The 21763-nt window shown below is 40.2% G+C and overlaps 3 protein-coding genes across 3 annotated transcripts; 1 reads left to right on the forward strand and 2 right to left on the reverse strand.

The window, feature by feature from the left end:
* Positions 1-583: 583 nt before the first annotated feature.
* Positions 584-4466, reverse strand: islr2 (immunoglobulin superfamily containing leucine-rich repeat 2). Its single transcript, XM_046394627.1, has 2 exons — positions 3908-4466; positions 584-3106 (listed from the first exon to the last, which is right to left on the reverse strand). Exon 2 carries the CDS (start codon positions 3095-3097, stop codon positions 956-958), a length of 2142 nt encoding a protein of 713 aa, XP_046250583.1. The 5' UTR covers positions 3098-3106; positions 3908-4466; the 3' UTR covers positions 584-955.
* A 3649-nt stretch (positions 4467-8115) lies between these two features.
* On the reverse strand, positions 8116-16433 carry sema7a (semaphorin 7A). The gene is made up of 14 exons (XM_046394686.1): positions 16200-16433; positions 15791-15930; positions 15073-15114; positions 14861-14956; positions 14561-14663; positions 14285-14395; positions 13866-14008; positions 12829-13007; positions 12038-12146; positions 11232-11427; positions 10902-11014; positions 9869-10014; positions 9537-9595; positions 8116-9441 (listed from the first exon to the last, which is right to left on the reverse strand). The coding sequence occupies exons 1-14, from the start codon at positions 16318-16320 to the stop codon at positions 9023-9025; spliced, it is 1977 nt and encodes a 658-aa protein (XP_046250642.1). The 5' UTR covers positions 16321-16433; the 3' UTR covers positions 8116-9022.
* Positions 16434-18762: 2329 nt separating this feature from the next.
* Positions 18763-21613, forward strand: commd4 (COMM domain containing 4). The gene is made up of 8 exons (XM_046394281.1): positions 18763-18909; positions 19180-19251; positions 19354-19419; positions 19507-19546; positions 20031-20150; positions 20769-20849; positions 20985-21161; positions 21263-21613. The coding sequence occupies exons 1-8, from the start codon at positions 18907-18909 to the stop codon at positions 21301-21303; spliced, it is 600 nt and encodes a 199-aa protein (XP_046250237.1). The 5' UTR covers positions 18763-18906; the 3' UTR covers positions 21304-21613.
* The last annotated feature ends 150 nt before the right edge of the window (positions 21614-21763 follow it).

The following is a 21763-nucleotide window of genomic DNA, read 5'->3' on the forward strand; positions in this document are numbered from 1 at the left end:
GAAAAAAAAGAGAATAATTTCAGTTCACATGGCTTTACATCACAGGTTGACAGTAACATCTAAAGTCCTCTAGACTACACTAAAAACCACACAAGGAAATACACGTGACATGCCATGGACACGTTCCTTTTAAAAAGAGGGAGTATGGCAAGCACCCGTTGATTGAGAGGTTAAAGTCGCACATTTTAAAGCCTTAACAATTAACGTCACACAACATTTTGTTGGGTCAATTACCTGGGGGATTTCCCTTCAGGCACAGCAACACAGTTAAGAGTGACATTTCCCTTTAGATTCACAGGACAGCGGGCAGGTCGGGTGCAATAACAATTTCATCAAATATCATCATCCAAGTCTGCGCCAGCTCTTTTATGCACGAGTTAAAGTAAAGCCGGAGAGCCGACACCTGAGAAGATGTTAGTTGCCGGTGTGAGATTTCTTTAAATCCACATCTTTGCGCACACGTACGCAGCTCAGAGAGGACAACTGGTCCCTGATGTCAGTTTACATAAAATGGCTTTGAAACGAATGGCACCTTTTTGTGCTCCGTGAAATGTTGATTATTTTATTTGTTTTTGCCTTTTTATGCCTTCAATTTTTTCCTCGCCGTTTGCACAGTTTGCGCCCTTGTCCATCTGTGTGCGTCCTGCATAAAATTGAACATTTCGATGTCTGATAAACTATACAAAGCTGTGCTCGTAAACGTGTGCTGCTTATTTTAACCTTACAGTAGAATACGAATGCCACATGAATCAATTCACAATCTCAAGTGACTGACGAAGTACTTTCTGAGGTAATAAAAAAATTGAATATCAACCTTTTTTTTTTTTTTTTTTTTAAATCATAAGCCGTCTGTTTTCACGTGAAGTAATGGTGGGTGCTTTACCTGCTTGAATGTAGGCTACTCAAGAGTAAAATATTTTACAATGGGCTGTATACTCAGAGACATCAGCTATGTTCAGCGGCTTGGCTGCTTGTAGTTCCCGTTGATCTCCTCCGAGATGTTGACTGCCTCTGCTCCCAGCGGTAACCTGTCACTGTACTCCGAGCCCATTTCAAACTCCTCCTGGTTGGTTTTGGACGAGGATCCGGGGATGGACTCTGTCACGACGCTCCCCTCGGCCTCTCCCTCTCCGTCGCCTTCCTCTCCCTCGACCTCTCCCTCCCCCTCGCCTAACTCACTGGGATTGAAGGTTTTCTCCGACTCCACAAAAGACGCCCTGGGATCAAACTCCCCAGTCATTTGTTTCTCCATCTGATCCGGATTCTGAGCCCTCATGATCAGCTTGTAGGTCTTCCCTTGGTATTTGTATAACAAATGGCAGCAGGTGGCCCCTAGTAAGGGAACAGTGGCCAGACCCAGTAGGAAAATGCTAACAACCACGATGATGAGTAGGGAGGGGATCTTCTTCCTAGTTGTGAAGACTACTTGTACTTGGCAGTCCTTCCCTCCATAGGTGAGACAAAGTGTGTAATTGGTGCCAGGCTGTAAACCATGGAAGCGGTAGGCATTAACCCCTTCCTCTATGTTGGACCACTGAACCACGGAGTGTCCGTTACCTGTATTTACGCAGAGGTAGAGCATGTCTAGGGTGGCTTTACTGGATGCGGACTGAAACAGACCCAAAGGCTCTTTATTCACTGTTTCTTGGCTTTCAGTTTGACTGAGATGAAGGTTAGATTTGCTGCTAGGAAGCTGCAGAGGATTAAGTTGCACTTTGGCCTCAGTCTCTGACACCTCTAGAGCAATAACACCAAAATCAAAAGTGTACTGCTTCAGGTCATCCAAACTCAGGTTGAAAGCGTGGTTGGAGATGTATTCACTGCTATCTCTTACCCCGCACCTGCTTGCAAAGGTGGAGTCCTTAGAAACACCACCACCCTGCCTGCCGTCATTTTTGTCTGACGAACCTTCAGGAGATCCCTTTGTTTTCTCTTCAGGCTTGTTCGAGTCAATCACATTGTTTGTGGAGGTCTTGGGCTCTGCAGGCTTTTTGACAGATGGATGGATCTTGTCCATGGGAGAACTGAGCTTCGAGTCGCTGGCGTGTTTTTGGGTGCCTGCCATAGCCACTCTAACACTGGTCTCCACCTTACCTAAATCATTCACCGCAGAGCAACTGTAATTTCCATCTTCCCTCTTACTCAAACGGGGAATGATGAGAGTGCCGTTTCTGAAGACGAGGAATCGATTGTTGGTTGTTTTATCATTAATTGGCACGTCATTTATCTCTCCAGCAGAGGGCAAGGGGAACACATAATTTTGATTTCCTGCCATCACCTCCCAGCTCACCTGCGGTTTGGGGCTCCCTGTAGTCTCACAATTTAAAATGACTGTGAAACCCTCAAAGAGCTCCGTGTTTTCAACGTTTGGCTGGTATGTTATGGTGACAGTTGGGGCTGTACAGTCCAGTTTGGGAATATTTGTAACCAGTGTCCCTTTCAGGTGTTCAGGAGTCTCGCATACAATTGAATTTGGCTCGGGGACAGAAATCTTAGTTGTTGCGATCCAATCCCTCAGCCACTCCAAGCTGCAAGAGCATGTGAAAGGGTTGTTAAAAATCTGCAGGTGGGACATGGCAGAGAGAGCACCGAAGGTACCCTGCACAATGGTGGTGAACTTGTTGTTGTTGATGCGTAGAGACCTCAGGTCTTTCAGTGTGGAAAAGGCATCCTTTGGAAGGTTCACCATCTCGTTGTTGTTCATTTTCAGAAGCTGCAGGGCTGTGAGGTTGTGCAGATCCTCCCATGGAAAGTTCACAATTTTGTTGTGGCTGATGTCCAGATTGCGGAGCTGGATCAGGGGGGCCAAGGTGTCCTTCTCTATGGTAACTATCTCATTGTGGGCCAGCCAGAGAGAGGTGACCTGTGTGATATTGACAAAGCTTTTACTTTTCAGTAATTTGATCTTATTGGCTGATAGGCTCACGGTGGTAACATTGGAAGGGAGACCCACGGGAACCACCAGCAGGTCTTTGTAAGCACAGTCAGCAAACTGGTGGGCAAATTTATCCTGGCAGCTGCAGAGCTCTGGACAGCACTGAGCAATGCCTATCACAGTAGTCCACAAGGCAAAGAGCTGCAGGAGCCGGTTCGCCATTTTCTGCACCTGCAAGTATCGATAACCAGAGATTAATCAAAGGTAAAATTTCTACCAGTCAACCTAACATCCATTACGTCCATTGCAATCAGTACAACCACTACAAAAGCACTGTGGAAGCTTTTATATCTCATATCAATCAAATGTGTTTTACTGAGTGGGTTATGCTTTTAAAAGAGGCATTCAGGCTCCTTAACACAACTCAAAATCGCATAACAAACTCATAAAAAGAAAGAAACTGAACACAAAAACAACAGTCGGTGAATAACTTATGCAACTGCTGCTGCTGCTGTCATGCAATCTGACCGAAAGCATCACGGACAAAGTTTCCTTTGCGTTACACCAAATTTTTGTACAAACATAACATTGTGGGGTTTTGGATTTTTTTGTTTTGTTTTTCTAGCAGTTTTGAATATCCGTGAACTTTATAAAAGCATATCTATACACGCTTGCTGCATGTCATATGTGCAGCAATTTCAGGGTCAATCGGTCTCTCCTCTGCTGAACGCGTTTCCCCAATCCGGTGCGGACAACATGTTTGCAGGCGCTGTCTAGTGATGAAAAACCTTTGATTTTTGCAGACAATCAGCAACATTTTTTTTTTACTTGCAGCAAGAGTTAAATCTCAACATTTCCACTATCAGTGTACACAGAAGTCTATCTGTTCGGACGTCCTTGACTTATCACAACTGGCAGCTGACCTACAGGACGATCCACCTATAAGCATCCGGATTCTGCTCAAAGTCTGTATTATTTTAATCCTTTACCTGCATTAACTGCCCCATTAACTGCCCTGCCAAATCGCCTTACCTGTCCAACGTTAACTTCAATTCTTGTGTCTTATTAATCACTCTCGGAGTTTACAATCCTCTGAAACAAGTTTAATGGAAAAAACTCGAGTCTTCATATGTTGCGGATCCTTTCACATGACTTTGGCAGACATCGACAGCGTTGATGAGGGGCGGTGGAGGGAACATTTTCCCGGTGAGTCGCTGTTGCGGTCCGACGGCGCTTTTTTCCTTTCCAGCGAGTGTGGGAGCCAGTGCGCGTCACCGCCGCAACGGATCGAGAAAAGGGACCGTGAACGCGCAGCCTCTCCCATCTCGCTCCTCACTATTAAAGATACAGAAGCTCGGGGTCCTCCACCCTCAAAGAAAATTCATAATTTAAGATCCGATGTTTAATTTATTACTTCGACCCAAGCCTAATCTTTGACCTCATTCGGTTTGACTGAAGCCTATTGTCTTTAATTAAAGGGCGTGAGTTTCAAAACGCACTGACAAATTTTAAGTTGTGCTTCTAGGTGACAGATACAATTCACAACAGTGCCGCATTATGAGGACTGATATTTAATAATTAAAACAAACAAACAAACTATATAGAAATATCACCATAAGGAATCCAACGAGAAAAAAGCTCCCGGATCTTCAGATCACATGCACATCATTTTATGGAAGTGAAACAGTGTTAGGCCCATGTGACGTCCGACTTTTTTTTTGTAAGCTTTAGTCAGTGTGTTACCGGAAGTGGCATAAAGAGCTGACAGAAATTCAGGGTCAATCACTAATGTCTTGTTTTCTTTATTCTTAACCAGAAATCTCCTCAGTAACACACACACGTATACGTTTGGTAACGTTGCGCTCGTTAGTTTTAAATGTAGGTGGTCGTCTATGGCTTTAAGCCTATAATTTGTAATCAACGTTGTCAGTCATTTATGGTTAAATATCTCTGGAGCAACGTTATCAATTGAGGAGACTTGTTTCCTGCTCAAATACTGCCACCGTCTGGTGTATTGCAGTATGAACTCTGACAGTTGAAACCACACGCTGTAACAATGTGCAACTTACCCCATCAATCAGTGAGAGAATATTGTGTGAGTTTAATTCCTTGGTGAGTGAAGGAATGTTTTTTGCTTGCTGGTTATTAAAATATCCCCTTTTATTGCTTCCAATGTAAGTGTTGTGGGAAAAACAAATTTAACAGTTTATTTGAATATGAGGCTTGAGCAATCTCAAACAAAGCAAGTGGGTGCCTTCCAAAGCTGAATTTGTTTATTTGTTTATTTTGAGTACAAATTGCCCTGTTTGTGTTACTACCACACCATCACAGCTTAGCATGGAAGAAAAATAAGTCAGTGGAAACACAGAGGGATTTTCATGCGAAATGGGTTATAACTTGTTTATGGCTTACAGATCAATTCAGGCGCAGCTGCCCCCTCAATGACTTTAGACTTTTCAGCATGTTTGAATGCTTAAGTGTAAGTTTGTTTCTTTATTTCACTCCAGAGAGTTCAAAAGATATATGCTCATGATAAAAGCTGTCTTTCTTGTTGTATCAGAGGTTCTGTGCATCAGCTAATATCTATGTATCCTTTGTACTGCATAAATATAAAACAATGCATACATGTATACAACAGTAGTGAAGTTTTGCATTGTCAAGTGCGTCGTTTGGTGCAGCACAGTCCATAATATAATTAACTGATAGTATTAACTATTGTTTTAAATGGAAATATGCAGAGCAAAGCTACTCACACAATGAGTGTGATGTCTCACATCTTTGTTCTCCTTGTACATTGCAGTATGTGTAATAGAAAAGACTACCATTGTGTCAGATAAATCAAGAGAATTTATAAAAATTCAAACAATGTATTCAACATAGCACAAACACACTCAATGACTTTAATCAAACATCATAACAACACAAATGAACAAAACAACAAAATTCAAGTGAGGGAACTTTGCAAGGTCCACAAGACCCATTGAGTTGTATAAAAAAAACATAAATAAACAAAATAAAATGAAAACCAAGGCTGTTAAGACTGAATTTCTTTTTTGATAATTTATTTATTTATTAATATTATTTATTTAAAATGCTCAAAAGCATTGTCCAACAGTATGCTTGCATCTGGGCAATGCTTAGTAAATACTGTGTTCAGAGCTTCCTGGTCCTGTGTACTCTGAGAAGGGTTGGTGCCAAGATCAGTTGCTGCAGGCTGGTATGGGATTATTTTTTTTACCAGTGCACCCAGATGAAGAATGAGATGAAGGCCTGATTTCAGGAGAAGAGGTCCAGGAGCTGCAGCAAGACACAGAAGTTGTCTATTGTGAAGTTGATCTTGATGTTGTAAGAGAAGAGGTGCACATCATAGACAGGCTATGGGGAGAGAACTCGCTTCTACGAGAGAGGAGCTGCACCTGAACCATCCTCAGCCAAAAAGAGCAGCTCCAGCACCACCACCTCAAGCAGCCCCCCTCCCCCCGTTAAAAGGGTTAGGGTTAACATATTTTCAGTGATAATGTCGATTTCTCATAGTGAGAATCTACACTAATCATCACTACAGTAACTTTGTAACATATTTGATTTGATTAACTCAGACAAACCAAAGCCTGGTATTAACTTGCTGAGCTTTGGAATCTTTGCACTGAAAAGGCACTAGAGATTTCCCTCCTATCACTTCTGTTGAAGGTAAACCGGGGAACGAATCGCTTAATTGCCAGTATGAATGGGAGGAATTGTTATCACTTCTATTATACAACAATGACCCCTGCTGTTAAAAGACTGCAACTGCAGAATCTGTTTATTTTTTTGTTTTTAACAAAATAGGTATATTTTAGATTATTCATGCAAATAATACCTATTTTCGATTGCATATCCGTAATTTTATACGTTCTAAAATGTATCATTCTTCCATATGTTTATAAGTTCATTAGTACAATTCGTTTTTATTCCACAGGGTGTGGTTCCAGCCAGGGCTTCCTTACTTGAAAAAAAAGATTTTTGTTTTTGTTCCATTATTCCCTACACTTTGACTCTCTTTCCTGTTAAAGCACAACAGGAAATCATGAAATAGTAAATTGTAGCCAAGGTCATCTACGGATGAAGGTCCACTTGCACTTATATCAGACAGACAGACGTAGATTACTGTGTGTTGCCATCTGGACTCAGAGCTGGTGACAGTTAAGAGGCAGTCATACTGAGAGTGCCTCTAAAAATAGTGATGCTGGTAATTTTTCAGTATGAAACTGAACACAATTTTGACACGGGATCAGGCTCTGGATTGAATTAAATAGGCATAAGCAATGACTCATGTAGAAACCGCAGACAAATTATGTTACATCACAGATCCGTTAAAACATATTTACATTTCCACACAGACTATGAGTGACCTTCTGAGCTGAATACAGTCTACAGGCCTGGTACACACCTAACCACTTGACTATTAGGTCAAGTGTTGTGTCAGCTGCGGCTTAACACTCCATGAGCTTCATTAAAGTGACCTCACAGCATGACACGTGTACCGCAGATGAATCATCCATATTCAAGTTGTTCCTCACACTGCTGGGCGAACAAAATAAGAATTTTACTCTATCCCAAGTCTTTGTTGTAACCTCAGATGAAAAGAACTGACAGTTTGTGGTATTCGCTTAATAAGTCATTACTGTAATGAAGAGGAAATGGTTACTTGTGTGACAGCAGGGTGTGTCCACAAACAAACCAACAGGACTGTAGAATGTAGTTGTGTAATCTTGATGGCTCTAGAAAATGAAATACTTTGGAGAATTCTGTTTACGCATCTAAACCACGTTTCCTTCATAAAGGGCAAAATTGGGTGGAATTACTCATGACCACAGGATTTTCACCCAATCAGTGATAGTGATACTGTGTGCAGTATTTGTGTCATAATTTCCTCTCCTGGTGTAGATAAGATGTACTCACTTGGTCATTAGCAGAGTTGAGACTTTGAATCCAGGTACAAGACAGATTAAACAAAAGATCCTTACAAATGCCAGTCCTCTGACCAGACAGCACGTGGTTTACTGAGCCTGATGTAGGCATGACCTACTAAGGAAAAAAAATTACTTCTTTTAAAACCACTTATGAGTTGATTGCTTGAATAGTGTTATGTATCTTCATCTCCCTTGTTTTATCGTGATAATTCTAGCTCTGTACATATATGAGGCTCATTCTAAGGTGAATACAACACTTCTTAGAACCAAATGAGAACATAACACGAGGAGTGTACCAAAATACAATTTACTTAATAAATACATTTAACTTAGTTTTAAAGAATAGCTTAATTTCTTGATTAAAGTGAGACTATATTACTTGTGAACAAAGAAATAACCCATAAACACAACACTGCTAAACTCAGTACAGGTGGGTTTGCTAGTATGTTACTGGCTTGCTATGAGCTTTTGGATGCGTTAGTGTTAGCAAACTTTAGCCAGATATTTTTCTAACATGGATGTTGAGAGGCCAATTGTCTACTTTTTCTACTCTTGCGACTAGTAAATGCAATGTTCATATTTAAGCATTTAGCATTATCCCACATTTGTCACTTGTTAGAACAACTGCTACTGTTGAACTAAAGTTAAATAGTCTCGCTTTAATATAAATTATTGAGTGGTTAAAATGCCTCAACTAAGACTTCAGTGATAAATATGCACACTTTAGAAGTAAAAACGGTTCCCTTCAACAATCATCTGAAATCTGTTCTACTTCAACTGCCAAAATTCAAAGACATACACATTTTCTGTTGACAAAAGTGATGTAAGGTGCTTATTATTTCAGAAGTTAGACATTATCTGCACTGCAGCAAATGTGTTTCACTGCAACAACCCTCTAAACCAGTGACTGTAATGAGAGTGGGAGCAAAATGGGAACCCTCAAATGGTCCGCAGCTGACTCCACTCAAGTAACAAGTAATTTACCTCAAAGCACCTGACTGGCACATAGAGGACATTTACACAGGAACTTTTTTCCAGACCTCTACTGTATCATGGAGCTAAGAGCTGGCCTTTACATGTGAGTGTTGCTGGGAGTGTTCATGCTTCAGCTTATGAACTGAAAGCCACTGGTGTTTGGGTGGATTTCCTTTGGGTAGAAATTTTGAAGCTAGATTTTACTTACTAATTTGTGCACACCCTAAATCCCCATCACTGCAGCAGCCAGTCCAAGGATGATCCAATATAAATGATGCTTTAGCCCAACAGCTGAATTACGAGTAAAAGGAGTTTGGCCTCTACCAGTTTTGGTTCCTGTGATCTCCTGCTCTGTAAGCTGATAATTTTTCACCACTTTGATGAAGTTTTTCTCCATGGAAACACACTTGTAGTTGCCATAGTTTTCTTGTGCCATGGCAGGGATGAGGTGCAGACAGTTAGACTGCATTTGCAAACAAGGGCTTCTCAGGTCTCCATGCTCCCAGTTGTAGACGGCATGGTAAGAGTCTATCGGACAGGACAGATAGAAAGGGACACCCAGAGGAACTGAGTGAACTGTTATCAAATCAACCAATAGTGGTGAATTTGTCTCCCGTTTGGTCCGGTGCACTTGTCTTTGGTCTAAAGAAATAAAAAAATAGAGAAGTGTTAGCAGGTGTGTATTACAACCCTGATTCCATAAAGGCGGTATGAGTGACAGGTTCATCATTACTTACCTTTGACTGACGAAGGGCATGCACTTATTTCCCCATCCATGATATTTTGAATGCCTCCTCTGTGAACAAAAACATACTCCATTTAGTATATTGTTTGTGTGTGATGAGTAACTTTGACATTGCCTTTCATCTTTCCTAATTTTGTAAAAAGTCTGCATGTCGATTTTTTTTTCTCATCCTGAATCAGCATCTGTCCGTATCTACAATGTTCAAAAGGACACCTAAAGAGCAACTACTCCAGTATTTTTGACTCTAATATGAAAACGTGTATGAAAAGACTTTGTACAGTACATCAAAAGTCTAGTAAGGAGCAAGATGCTGTCCACACTTACGGGACAGTTGGGGTGCATCCGAACTTCGTCCAGGCACAGTACGGGTCCCGGGCCAAAACACATTCTTCACAGGAGTTGTTGTACTCCTGACATGTCTGGAGGTCCATGGTGGAAATTTTCTCTGAAAAACCTACCACTAATTTTTTCTGGGCAAAGAAAGACAGAGACATGATTTCACTTTAAACCTGCAATAACAGACTTTTTTTCACCAGCTGGGTACGGCACAACAATCTGTAAATCTAACACTAACATACACAAAGGAACATTAGCATTTGGGGTTGTGTCCTCATTAGCTCTGTTTTAGTCTCCACCTCCAACTTATGAGGGAAATTCATGGCAGCTAAATGATCAACAAGCCGCTAACTTTGTCTGCCTGCTGTTTGGTGCAAAGCAGGTTGGGAAATGAAAATGAGGTTGATGAGAACCTGAAATAAACCAAAACAGGCTGCAAAATTAAAACAATGAGATGCTAATGAATCCTGTAGAGCTGAGATAAAGTCTGATGGTTTTCTTCTGTTGGTTTGTTACACTGACTGTACATGAATTTTATTTATATTTTTATGTTTATGTTGAATTGGTTATTTGATGTTATAAAAAAGGGGTGAAACATCATGATTGACGACTGAGTGCTGCTCACGACTGCATGACAACTCAACCCCGCAGTTCCACCACCCGATCACTACTGCAGTCATGGGCTCCGAATGATGACGATTCACTTTTGTACAGTGAGAGGAAGTGGAGATGCGTCTTTCATTCATTCATTTTATATATGTTTATGGTTTGTTACCATAAGAGACCTTTGTCATCGTTATTGCACATAGTCATTTGTTCCAATTTCAATTAAAAACACTGATTAGTGCAGCTTTAAAATGTAAAACTGTGAGAATTTAAATTTCTCTTCTTTCTCTTTCTCTAATGTAACCTAAAAAGTTGTTGCTTAAGAGCAGGGGCTGCCATAAAAAACCCTAATTGCAACACCACAATGGATATGCAATGGGAGCACATTTAAAATGCAATTTTAGGGGAATGTTACCTTTTTGGAGTCAAGTTTCATTGATTGAATCATTGAGTGGCTGAAGAGGTGTGTTTCAGAGATGATAAAAGGTTCAGACCCAGCCTCTAACACTTTATGGATATTCCCAGAATCTGTGGGAGCAGCACAACAACAACAAATAGTAATTTGAAACGTTATTGTGGGAGTGATACTGCCGGCTATATTTTTAGCCTATTGTTCTGAGCAGAGGTTATGGAATTTGTATGATTACAAGCCAGAAAGGAAAAGCACAAGATATTAGTAGCAAAACACAAGTACTGAATGCCATTTAACTGTAGGACAGTGTAATTTTTTTCAACCAGAACATACCGGTGGATAGAAATAGAACATTATACATCCGCTGGTCTGCAGCCTGGACTTGATCCACAACTATCTTTGTGTAGTTGTAGCTGCTTACATAAAACGGAGCTGAATGATCCATGGAGTGAACCCAGTCAGTCATTTCTGGGTAATCCTTCACCATATTGACAGTGGATAATGGAAGGTTTCTGCTTGTCTTTACACACTGAAAAATATATGGACATATTTAAAAGTCATCTGCACACTGAACAGGAACATAAAGTAAATGTTCAAGGACTCTTTAGGTACACAAAACTGAAGGCAACTGTAGTTGAATAAAATCAAACAGGAGACAAATATTTTCCTCAAGATATAAGCAGAACAGATGGAAGGCATGTTTCTTTTTTTTTTCTTTTTTTTTTTTACAAGACATAGCAACAAACCCATGTCAGTCGAGGAAAAACAGTCGTTACTCAATGGTAACTGTTTACAACAGTAAAAGGAAATTCTGCAAATCTGTGTTTGTGTGGCCCCTTTACTTCCTCAGTTACAAAGCTAAACTCAAATAGACCTCATGTGAAAAACTGGGAATGCAATCCATGGAGGGAAACACTGAACCACACATGATGTAGATAAGTAATGAAGACGCACATGTTCCATGGTTCCTCCCACCCATTTATGTAACATGTTTTTTTTTTAAATGAGTCATGTGATACACTAGAGATTGACCAAAATAAATGTAAATGAACGCATGAGATGGTTGGAAACACAAATAAAAGCCTTAGGGGAAGTATTTTGTCTTTGCACAGCAGCATAGCAACAAAACTAATCCTTACGGTTCCTGGTCTTGGTTCAGGGATCTCTTTGTCGTAGCCCTTAAAAGTTGACGTCTCAAATATTTCTTCAATCATTTCTATTGAATAGATGCATACTGCTGTTGAGTTCCTAGAAGAGAAAAAAAATAACTGAGCTGAGCATTAAAGTTTTTATCTGTATAGGCCTTCCAATTATTTCTTGGGAGTGGTTAGGGTCATGGTTTAGTTCTGTTCCCTCTTTCTGTTTACAGAATATTGTCAAAGTGATCACTGATTACAAAACTTTTGGCAAAGTTCAAAGAATAACTGAGTAACTTGGGTGTAGCTCTCCTAAAACTGGCTGGTACCAGATTTTTGCAACTCCACCAAACTTTGTGTATCTGAATAAATCGAAAATCCTTCCACTTTATAGAAGTGTGGTAGCTACCCTTTAAGTGAACAAATGCACTCACGAAAATGTGCATCTCGTAATGTGAGGCCGAAAGTTAGCAGGAGAAGAAATGAAACGCTCAGTATTAGCTTGAAGACTGGATCCATACAAAATAGATTTTATTTTTTTAATTTGTTTTCTCATTTTTAATTAAAATTGGTCACATGCCAAGCACACTCTCCCTGGTGTTTGTTAACATTAAAACTTATTCTGCAACATACGCGGCAGGTCGTAATCTACAGGCCAGGGTTCGTTTTGCCTCCGTGGGTGAAAAGCATTTCGAAATGCTGAGCTTTCAGTTTTAGGTGAGAGCCATTCTGTGTCAGCATATTGTCAACTGGCTGCTCAGTCACTGATAATAAAGGAAGGAAAACTGTCTAACCAGCTGCTTGTGAAGAGGGCATAGACTCTGGTGTCGTGCCAGTCCTCAGCATGCATCACATAAATGTCTTGGAGACGATTGAAATAAAGCGACTCCTCTGGAAACCCGCAGACAAGCCGGGCCTTGAGAAAAGATGTCCACATGTTCTGGAAGAATCTTTTTGATCCGCCTTCATCTACCTGCAAAATGATACCAATAAATCACACCAAGAAGACGCTCTTTCACTTTTCATCTTTTCTTTGCAAAATGAACCTGAACTAAGAGTCACTTGATAGAACTGTTTTGTATCTGGAACAAGACACCTAACCGCTTTTAGGGCAAGTCTTGTTTTGTACAGATGTAAAACAACAAGGGGGTTTAAAAGACTGTGTTTCAACACAATTACAGCATGCCAGGTTAGTGAACTGAGGCAGAAGAAGACTGATTGGTTGGCACAGCAGGTGGGTGAAATGAGTGAGACCACCCTGCAGCAGATGGCCCCACTACTACATTAATCTGGCTAAATACTTTAATTATGCCTTGGTCAAAGCCTGGCATTGTAATCACAGACCTGCAGGATTGCACTCTGCCTACTGTACTGTATTTACACCAACCTGCACCCTCAGTATGAGCATATTATACCTGACCTACATGATTCAGGAAACTATAAATGGTGGCTGACATTATTCATTGTTTCTGTAAGACACAAAGATCAAACCAATATCAACTGAAATTGCTTTGAGCGTTGGTGGCCTTTCATCTCTTTTCTCTGGCAAACTCAGGAAGGGCAGACACAACATCAAAGTCTGCTGAAGTGTCCCACAGCTCAATTTCTATTAATTCTATTAGCAAACAGAAGAAATTAAAAGTGTATCAGAATATCATGAAAGGTGTACAGTACATGTGTAATTTAATCTAATGAAACTAAGTCCAGACTTGAAGATGTGGATGGCTGTTAGCTTGATCACTGAAGCTAAGCTAAAGAGGTTTGGGAGAATTTACTGCAGTAGTCTAATAAAATTAGAGCTGCAGTGAGTCTCTTCCAGTGTCCAACTTACTTTACAAACTCTGGCAACCCTCGATATCCAGGGGTCAGCCTCCGGGTTGTTATCCAAATTCTTTTCGCGAAAAAAGATATAAATTTTTTCATTGTCAGGGTCTTCATTCCTTTTCACCCAGGATGCAGAGATGAACGTGGGCTCTATAAAAGGAGAACATTGTTACCTACATGTGACACAGTGTACAGTAAACGGACAGCTATTTCTTGTACACTGTGGCGTCATTACAAGTGAAATAAAAAAAAAAAACTTGACCCGTGAGAACAAAAGAAAAAGGGCTGAACAGGAAGAAACTTAAGGAACAGAAACAAAACTTCATACAAAATCAACAGCAATAAATAACCCCCTGCTAATTCACTTTCTTTTTATATTTAATTTGGTGTGCTCTCATTGTAAGTTGCATTCAGTCATCCACCCACCTGAGACCCAGCTGTCGTACATCCAGACATTAGTCCTGGTGCCAGCTTTCCTTCTGAACTGTAATGAACTTCCATCCGCAGCCAAAGGTGCAGCTGAATACAGATCACCCTCTAACATCACATGAGAATAAGCAAAGATATTCAATAATTGAGTATATTTCTGTGAAAATGCAGTGACTTGAAACGCTACGAAGCGTGACTCGACTTATGTGGTTACATAAGTCTGCATCCCACACAGTCACATTTTTAAACCTTCAAAAGCTGTGTTGAACATACCTACTGTGAGAGACAGGGAGTTCTGTGTGTACACAAATGGAGAGATGCCTGTCCCCTCATAACTCTTCACTATTTCATGAGAGCGATTGTTCACTGAAGAAAACTGTAGAACAGCAAAAGTAAATCCTTAGACAACTGTGATGAAAAAAAATAACACAAGACCTTTTGAAATTACAGACAGGATGCTAATTAAAGTTTACTTTGATCAGCTTTTCCCCGAGATTGTTGGTAAAATTACCCAGTCACCAAAACTGCTGTACATTACACAGATGTGATAATAAGTGCAACATATACACTCACAAGTTTCCAACACTGTGGATTGTGTCCGTTAGTTCCACAGACAAACACGCTGTCCTGAAACTTCTCAATGACAGTAATAACATTTTGACAAGTGTCCTGCAACACAAGGAATGTCACTGTTAACTCCTCATACACAACTGAATCCATATTTGATTCAAACTTATTGAACAGTTTTTTCTGCTTGTATGACTCGTCATTCTCTCATCACTAACCTCTTTGCACTGATGTTTCCCTGTAGTGTTCAGAGGAAATATCTGCAGCAGACATCAGTTGGTAGACAAATCAACATGATTAAGTATTCAGGGATTGTTTTAAATGAGACATCACGCATAAGAAATAAACAGTTTCAAAAAGTCCTTATCACCTAATAATCAAAGCATGTTGCATACAAAGCTCTGTCCAAAAAACTGGCATTTTTGGCATTATTTGAAATAGTTGGATGATAGATAAAAATGAACTCAGATTATTTTCTCAGCTCTCTTTAGCAGAACCTTTTCCACTCGAGATGATATTTTCTGCTCCCATGGTGACAAGATCTATGTGTAGTTCATGGTCAGAAATGTGGCCACTGTAGTTTCTTGGCAAATCAAGAATTACTAGTTTATTGTTCATTCACTTTAAGAGAATTAATTTGAATACATTTTAGGATTATTGGAGAAAGTCTCATGTCATAAGGTCTGTTCTGTCACCATCAGCTGGCTTTCAAAGGTCGTCAGTAAATGTGCTGCCAAACAGACCCATTGTTCAACAGGGGCTTTGACAACTATCCGTTATACAATACAGCATCTCATTATCACCCCAGCTGCAACACAGAAATTTAGCTGAAAGCCTATCAATAAACCATTAGACTGCTCGATGAAAACTGTCCAGTCAAGTGAAAAGAGCAAATAAAAACCGCACTTCAAAAACTGTTCATTCAAAAGCACCCACCTCTTTAATATGATAGTCATTCACATCAAGCTTTAACACAAAATCAGTAGCTCCAACGTACAACTCCCCAGAATCCTCCTGATATAAAAACACAGTGTGGTTCTGGTAGACCGGATAGTGAAATCTGTCACTGATGAAATCTAAGGGAATAAAAGGGTCATGTTACAAAGTTTTACTCCTGGAAAGATGACAAAGATGACAGTGAATGTAGGCTGCGCTATCTCAGTGAGTGCACTGCTCTATCGTCATAAGATTTAAGGAGGACTGGACTGCACCAAAATACAGGCTTAAAAGGGATTTGAAGACGGTGTTCAGTCCTTGACTACTGTTTACACTCATTTGATATTATGTCTTGCGTAATCGTTTTAACTAATTTGTAATGGTGATGAAGTGGCAAGGTGGACGTTACCTTTGCTGAGAAGTCTGGGGTTATCCTTTGAGCCAAGAGCCGGCGTGTCTCTCCCAGCAATACCACGGACGAGTTGAAACTCCCCAGCAAACCAGATATAGATTAAAACAAATCGGATCATTATGTTGCTTAAATTGTGCACATTGAATTCATTCTAATCATATGTGCTGTCCAAAGACCTTGTCGGACTGAGGAGGATAAAGAGGGCGCGTTGAAGAGCAGACTTTCGAAAGACGACTCCTCCTCCCCCTCCTCCTCCCACCCACGCTCGTCGTTAGGGGTGTAAGTATTTTTTTAAGCAATAAATGATTTACATTCTCTCAAACAGATGAGATAGAATAAATCAGTCAAAGGTAAGGTTACATGATTTATGAGTCGTTTATCCTCCTGTCAGCTAATGCGAGTGCGTCACTACAGCACTGCAGCCTCAGAGGTTTTAACGAGGGACATGAAATGCGTAAAACAAAGCTAATGTACGCCAATACCTAAATACGACTTAAAACGGTTGCCGTGAGTTCTGGGCAATTAAAAAAATGAGAAAATGTCATACAGGTCTAAGTGTACAGATACAGATACGGTCCGTGCAGGCTGTAAGGTGACCGCAGGACAGGAGTGCTTTAAACAGCACCAACCGAAATGAAATGCACATTTTTAATAAACAAAGTGAACAGTTGTTCTATTTGGGAATCTACGACTGCACATAAACACACTGGCCTAAACACACTGGAGTATTGATATTCAGAATTAGAATCAGAATTCCTTTATTTATCCCCAAAGGGAAATTCTTTTTCGTACAGACATTGCACTTGCAGTATTCCCGACCAAGAAAGATAAGTGAAAGGTATAAAAGTAGGATAAACAAAACAAGATAAGTATAAATCTAAAATCTAAAAGTACAGGTATTTACATGTGTTCAAAATTTAAAAATTTTAAAAGTACAGGTATGTACATGTGTAAAAACAATATATACATTGTATATATAAAGTGAGTGAGTGTGTCCGTCACAGTGCTGAGTTTAACAGTTTGATGGCGACAGGCAGGAATGATTTCCTGTGTCGCTCTGTGGTGCATCGTGGGAGTCTGTTGCTGAACGAGCTCCTGTAGCTGATCAGCACATTGTGAAGAGGGTGAGAGGGACAGCCCAATATAGTCCTTACTTTGGACAACATCCTCCTCTCAGACACCACTGTCAGAGAGTCCAGTTCCTCTCCCACAACATGGCTGGCCTTCTTAATGATTCTATTGAGTCTGTTAGTGTCCCTCACCCTCAGGCAGCTGCCCCAGCAGGCAACAGCATATGTGATGGCACTGGACACCACCGACTCATAGAACAACCTCAGCATCATCCTGCAGATGTTGAAGGACCTCAGCCGCCTCAGAAAATAGAGGCGGCTCTGGCCCGTTCTGTAAACAGTGCCCACGTTCTTGCACCAGTCCAGTTTGTGGTCCAAGTACACCCCCAGGTATTTGTACTCCTCCTTAGTCTTTGTCACATGGAGCTGTAGGTGGTTTTTCCCGCTCCATGTGACAAAGTTGTCCACTACCATCCTGTACTCTCTCTCATCCCCCCAGTGATACACCCAACCACTGCAGAGTCATCAGAAAGTTTCTGAAGATGGCAGGTCTCTGTGCAGTGCTTAAAGTCTGTGGTGTAGATAGTGAAGAGGAAGGGGGAGAGAGGACAGATCAGTGATGAAGCTGATCACTTCATCTGACAAGCAGCACTTCAGGCTAATTTACTGCACAGTCAATTTTTTCTTAAAAAAAAACTTCAAACTTCAAAAATCAAAACCCATCATACAGAAGAGAATCAACCCTGAAGTCCTTAAATTTTCATGTTTATTACAACCCAGATCTGATATCAGGGAAGAACTTAGTACAGCATGTACACGAACACAGACAAATACCAAAAACCTGCAGTACAAGTGCATTTGTTCTGCTTTATACAGTATGTGCTTCTGAATCATATATTATCTCCCCACTAGGGAGGAGGCAAGAGAATGTGGGTAGCTCTTGGTCAATGTCATTTCTCACCGAGTCTTATCAGAGAAGTCTAGAACATCTACAAGGTCCTCATCTTATCTGAACCTCCCAGCATTAAGCATGCCAAGTGTGAAGGCTGGGAATATCTCATCTCGAAGTAAGTTAGCCAGCAGGTTCACTGTGACAGTTAATGAATGAATGTTTAATACGTTTAGACCACACAGGGAAAATAAAATCTAAGACACTAAAAAGATGTATTTATCATTTGCCACTCACATATCTCTCCTCAAATCTGGGTGTCTTATGTAATGTTAAAAAATAGGCCCAAATCTGATGTTATTTTTGATTCAGAGTCTTCTGATGCTCAGGTGACTGAAGTAGTGCAGTTCTGCTTTTACAAAGGACTGCTGTCTGGGCACCTCAGCTGTGAAGTTTCCACACCAGGGATTTCAGGCAAGCAAAACTCAGTGTTGTCTTTTAAATATCTTCTCAAGACTCACTTTAACTGATGGCATTTAAAACATGTTATCCCCTTTTGAAAATCACTTGTAAGTTAGTTTTGAAAGGTCCTATAGTGGTAAAGATGTTAATATTGTTTTCTGTAATGACCATCTTGTCGGTGATGATATCCAAGCCCCGCCCCTCATTCCCATCGTCCAATCGGATGCGAGCAAGATCAACGTTCTTCCTGTTCGGCGTTTGACTGCTCAGCTGACTGACTGCAATGGTAAACACTTTTAATAAACGTACTATTCAGCAGTAGTTGTTTATTTAGAAGACAGTTTTATTATAAGGCATTTTATTCTTATGTTTTATAAATCTCTTAGGTTATCGTTTACCTAAACACTATCGCTGTTTACTCCGGCTTTTATTTAGCTAGCAGGCTAGGCTAGTTGATAGCTTTTAATATTGGCTGGCTAATGTAAACGCTAGCGTTACAATAAGACTGGCTTTTGTTACAGTAAGGCAAACAACATTTCTGTGATGTGTGTTGTAGAGGTTCCGTTTCTGTGGAGATTTGGACTGCCCAGATTGGGTACTTGCCGAAATAAGCACATTAGCAAAGATTGTGAGTAATCACGAAATGTCAACGATAAAGCAATGTTATGTTTTTCATTGTCGCTTTATAGTTTTGCTAATATATGTGTCTTCTGCATCACTAATGTAACAGTCAAGTGTCAAAATGAAACTCCTCTGTGCTCAAGTGCTGAAGGACTTGCTTGGGGAAGGCATTGATGTAAGAGCATCACATAGTTCCACACAATCACTCGTTATACACACAGTTCACTATTACTGATCAATGGTGTCTTTCCTTTTTTTTTAGTATGACAAAGTTGCAAAGCTTACTGCAGATGCAAAGTTTGGTAAGTCTCCGTCTTGTTAGGTTATAGTGTGAAGAAATATTCAAATCGTTTACGAAAGTTAAAGATATATAAAAAATACTCCATTACAGATAAAACATATTTCAGATTAGTGGAAGAAGTCCTTCGTCAGTGCTTTTATTTGTGCAGCATTTTATTGAGCTGCATGTTAAAGGAGAATCAGCTTTAAAAACTGTTTAGGTGTTTTATTTCAAATCAATACATTACATTGGTTTTTTTTTATCATACTGTATGATTTCTGAGCAAAAGCTTAATCTCCAGAGTGACTTGTAATTATAGCTTATTATAGTCGATAAATGTAGCGGAGTAAAAGTTAATACAGAATATTTGCCTCTGAAACATAGTGTCGTAAAAGCACTCAAAGTTGTACTTAGTTATTCCACTACCACTGTTACTACAGTAAATGTAACTCATTTAATATATTTTGCTGTATAACATGCATTGATGACATTAATACATTTTGCAGAGAGTGGAGACATCAAAGCTAGTGTGGCAGTTCTCAGCTTCATTTTCTCCAGTGCAGCAAAGCATGATGTTGACAGTGAATCTCTGTCCAGTGAGCTGCAGCAGCTTGGTCTGCCTAAAGGTTAGTCTACAGGGGTTCCCCATGTTTGCTATAAAAATGACGAGTAAGTTGCGTAATCTATTTTAAGTGAGAGGCTGTTTATTGGTGGTAAAGCAGAGCAGTGGTCCAAAAATATCTTAATTATTTCTTTAATGTACTTCAGTGTAACATTTTTTAACATTAAATATCAGAATATGACTACAAGCAGATATCTGTACAGAAACAATGACCTCATTTCCAGTTCCTGAGGCATACACATTCCAAACCACAGCCTATTGTGTTTTTATCCGACTTCGCTGCATTGTGTTATTGTCTATTATGTAACTAAACAATGACAAAACCCAGCTGGGAGGGATGGTGCATGCACAATGTAGAGGATAGACACAACGCTGATTGAAGTGTATAGTAAAACACTCACAGTCAGCTCCCTGCTTGCTGAAGACTGTGTTGTGAGGATATCTGCTTTATGTGTTAAGACTAGTCAGCTACTTTGTGGCTGTTTTACTTTTTTCCTCTTATCGATTGGTTAACACTGCATTAATGTCCTCTACTGATGGTTCACATTTTTATGTGATGATGCACCACTTAAAATTAACCCTGGATTGGCTAGTAATTACACACTCACCTGCGTTCTTTCAGAACACACAACAGGCCTCTGCAAATCATATGAAGACAAGCACTCTGCACTGCAAGACAAACTAAGAGAGACGAGCCTGAGGCGTAAGTATTTCTGTCTGGACTGCCCTTTACAAAGAGGAAGACAAATGTATCAGATGAGAAGAGGTGTCTTCTGTGAGGCTGCTGACTAAGCTCTGACAAATGGATGCAACAAATCTGCTCTATGATGAATTTCAGTGGGGCGACTGGACGCTGTGTCCTGGCGTGTTGACTACACTCTGAGTTCCAGTGAGCTGAGGGAGGTGAATGAACCAGTGATTCAGCTAAAACTGCAAACACAAGGAGCAGTGTCAGGCTCCACAGAGACGACTGTTGTTTCTGTGTCGGCTGACAAGTTCAGAGTCATGCTTGCAGGTTAGTTCTGCATCTTTTCTCACAGATGTTCCATTGAAAACAATGTTATTGGTCACAATTATGTTGTGATAATATTTTTTTTTCTCGATGTGTTTCTATAGAACTCAAGCAGGCCCAGACAATGATGAACGGACTGCAGTGATGAGTGGACAATGAAGTCAGACTTTCAAGAGTCAAGAGGTTTTTTTTTTATTGATGTCTGACCAACAAACATGATCCTGATAGATTAACAAGCTTACATTTTGTACAGTATAACTTAAGTCATCTCAAAGGTCATGTGAGTGACCAATAATTACTTGTATTTTTCTACCACACACATTATCAATACTGAATGGACCAGTTTTGTAATATATTGTATATTGATACACACACACACACACTCTTTAAATTGTGTTGATAATTTGTCTTATGCCTTCATATGCTCAGAAATAAAATAAAATGTGAAACACTGAGATGATTGTGTCCTTGTCGTTTCCGCAGCGCCTACACATCCCAGCATGCATTGGGCTCGACTGTGCGCTCATGTCATGCACTTACAATGGGAGTGCTGAAAAGCGTTTAACGTTAATTTCTTTCGTTGTTTTCATTGAATTGCTGGCGAA

Source organism: Scatophagus argus, chromosome 7 (assembly GCF_020382885.2).
Source record: "Scatophagus argus isolate fScaArg1 chromosome 7, fScaArg1.pri, whole genome shotgun sequence".
Taxonomy (NCBI): Eukaryota; Metazoa; Chordata; class Actinopteri; family Scatophagidae; genus Scatophagus; species Scatophagus argus.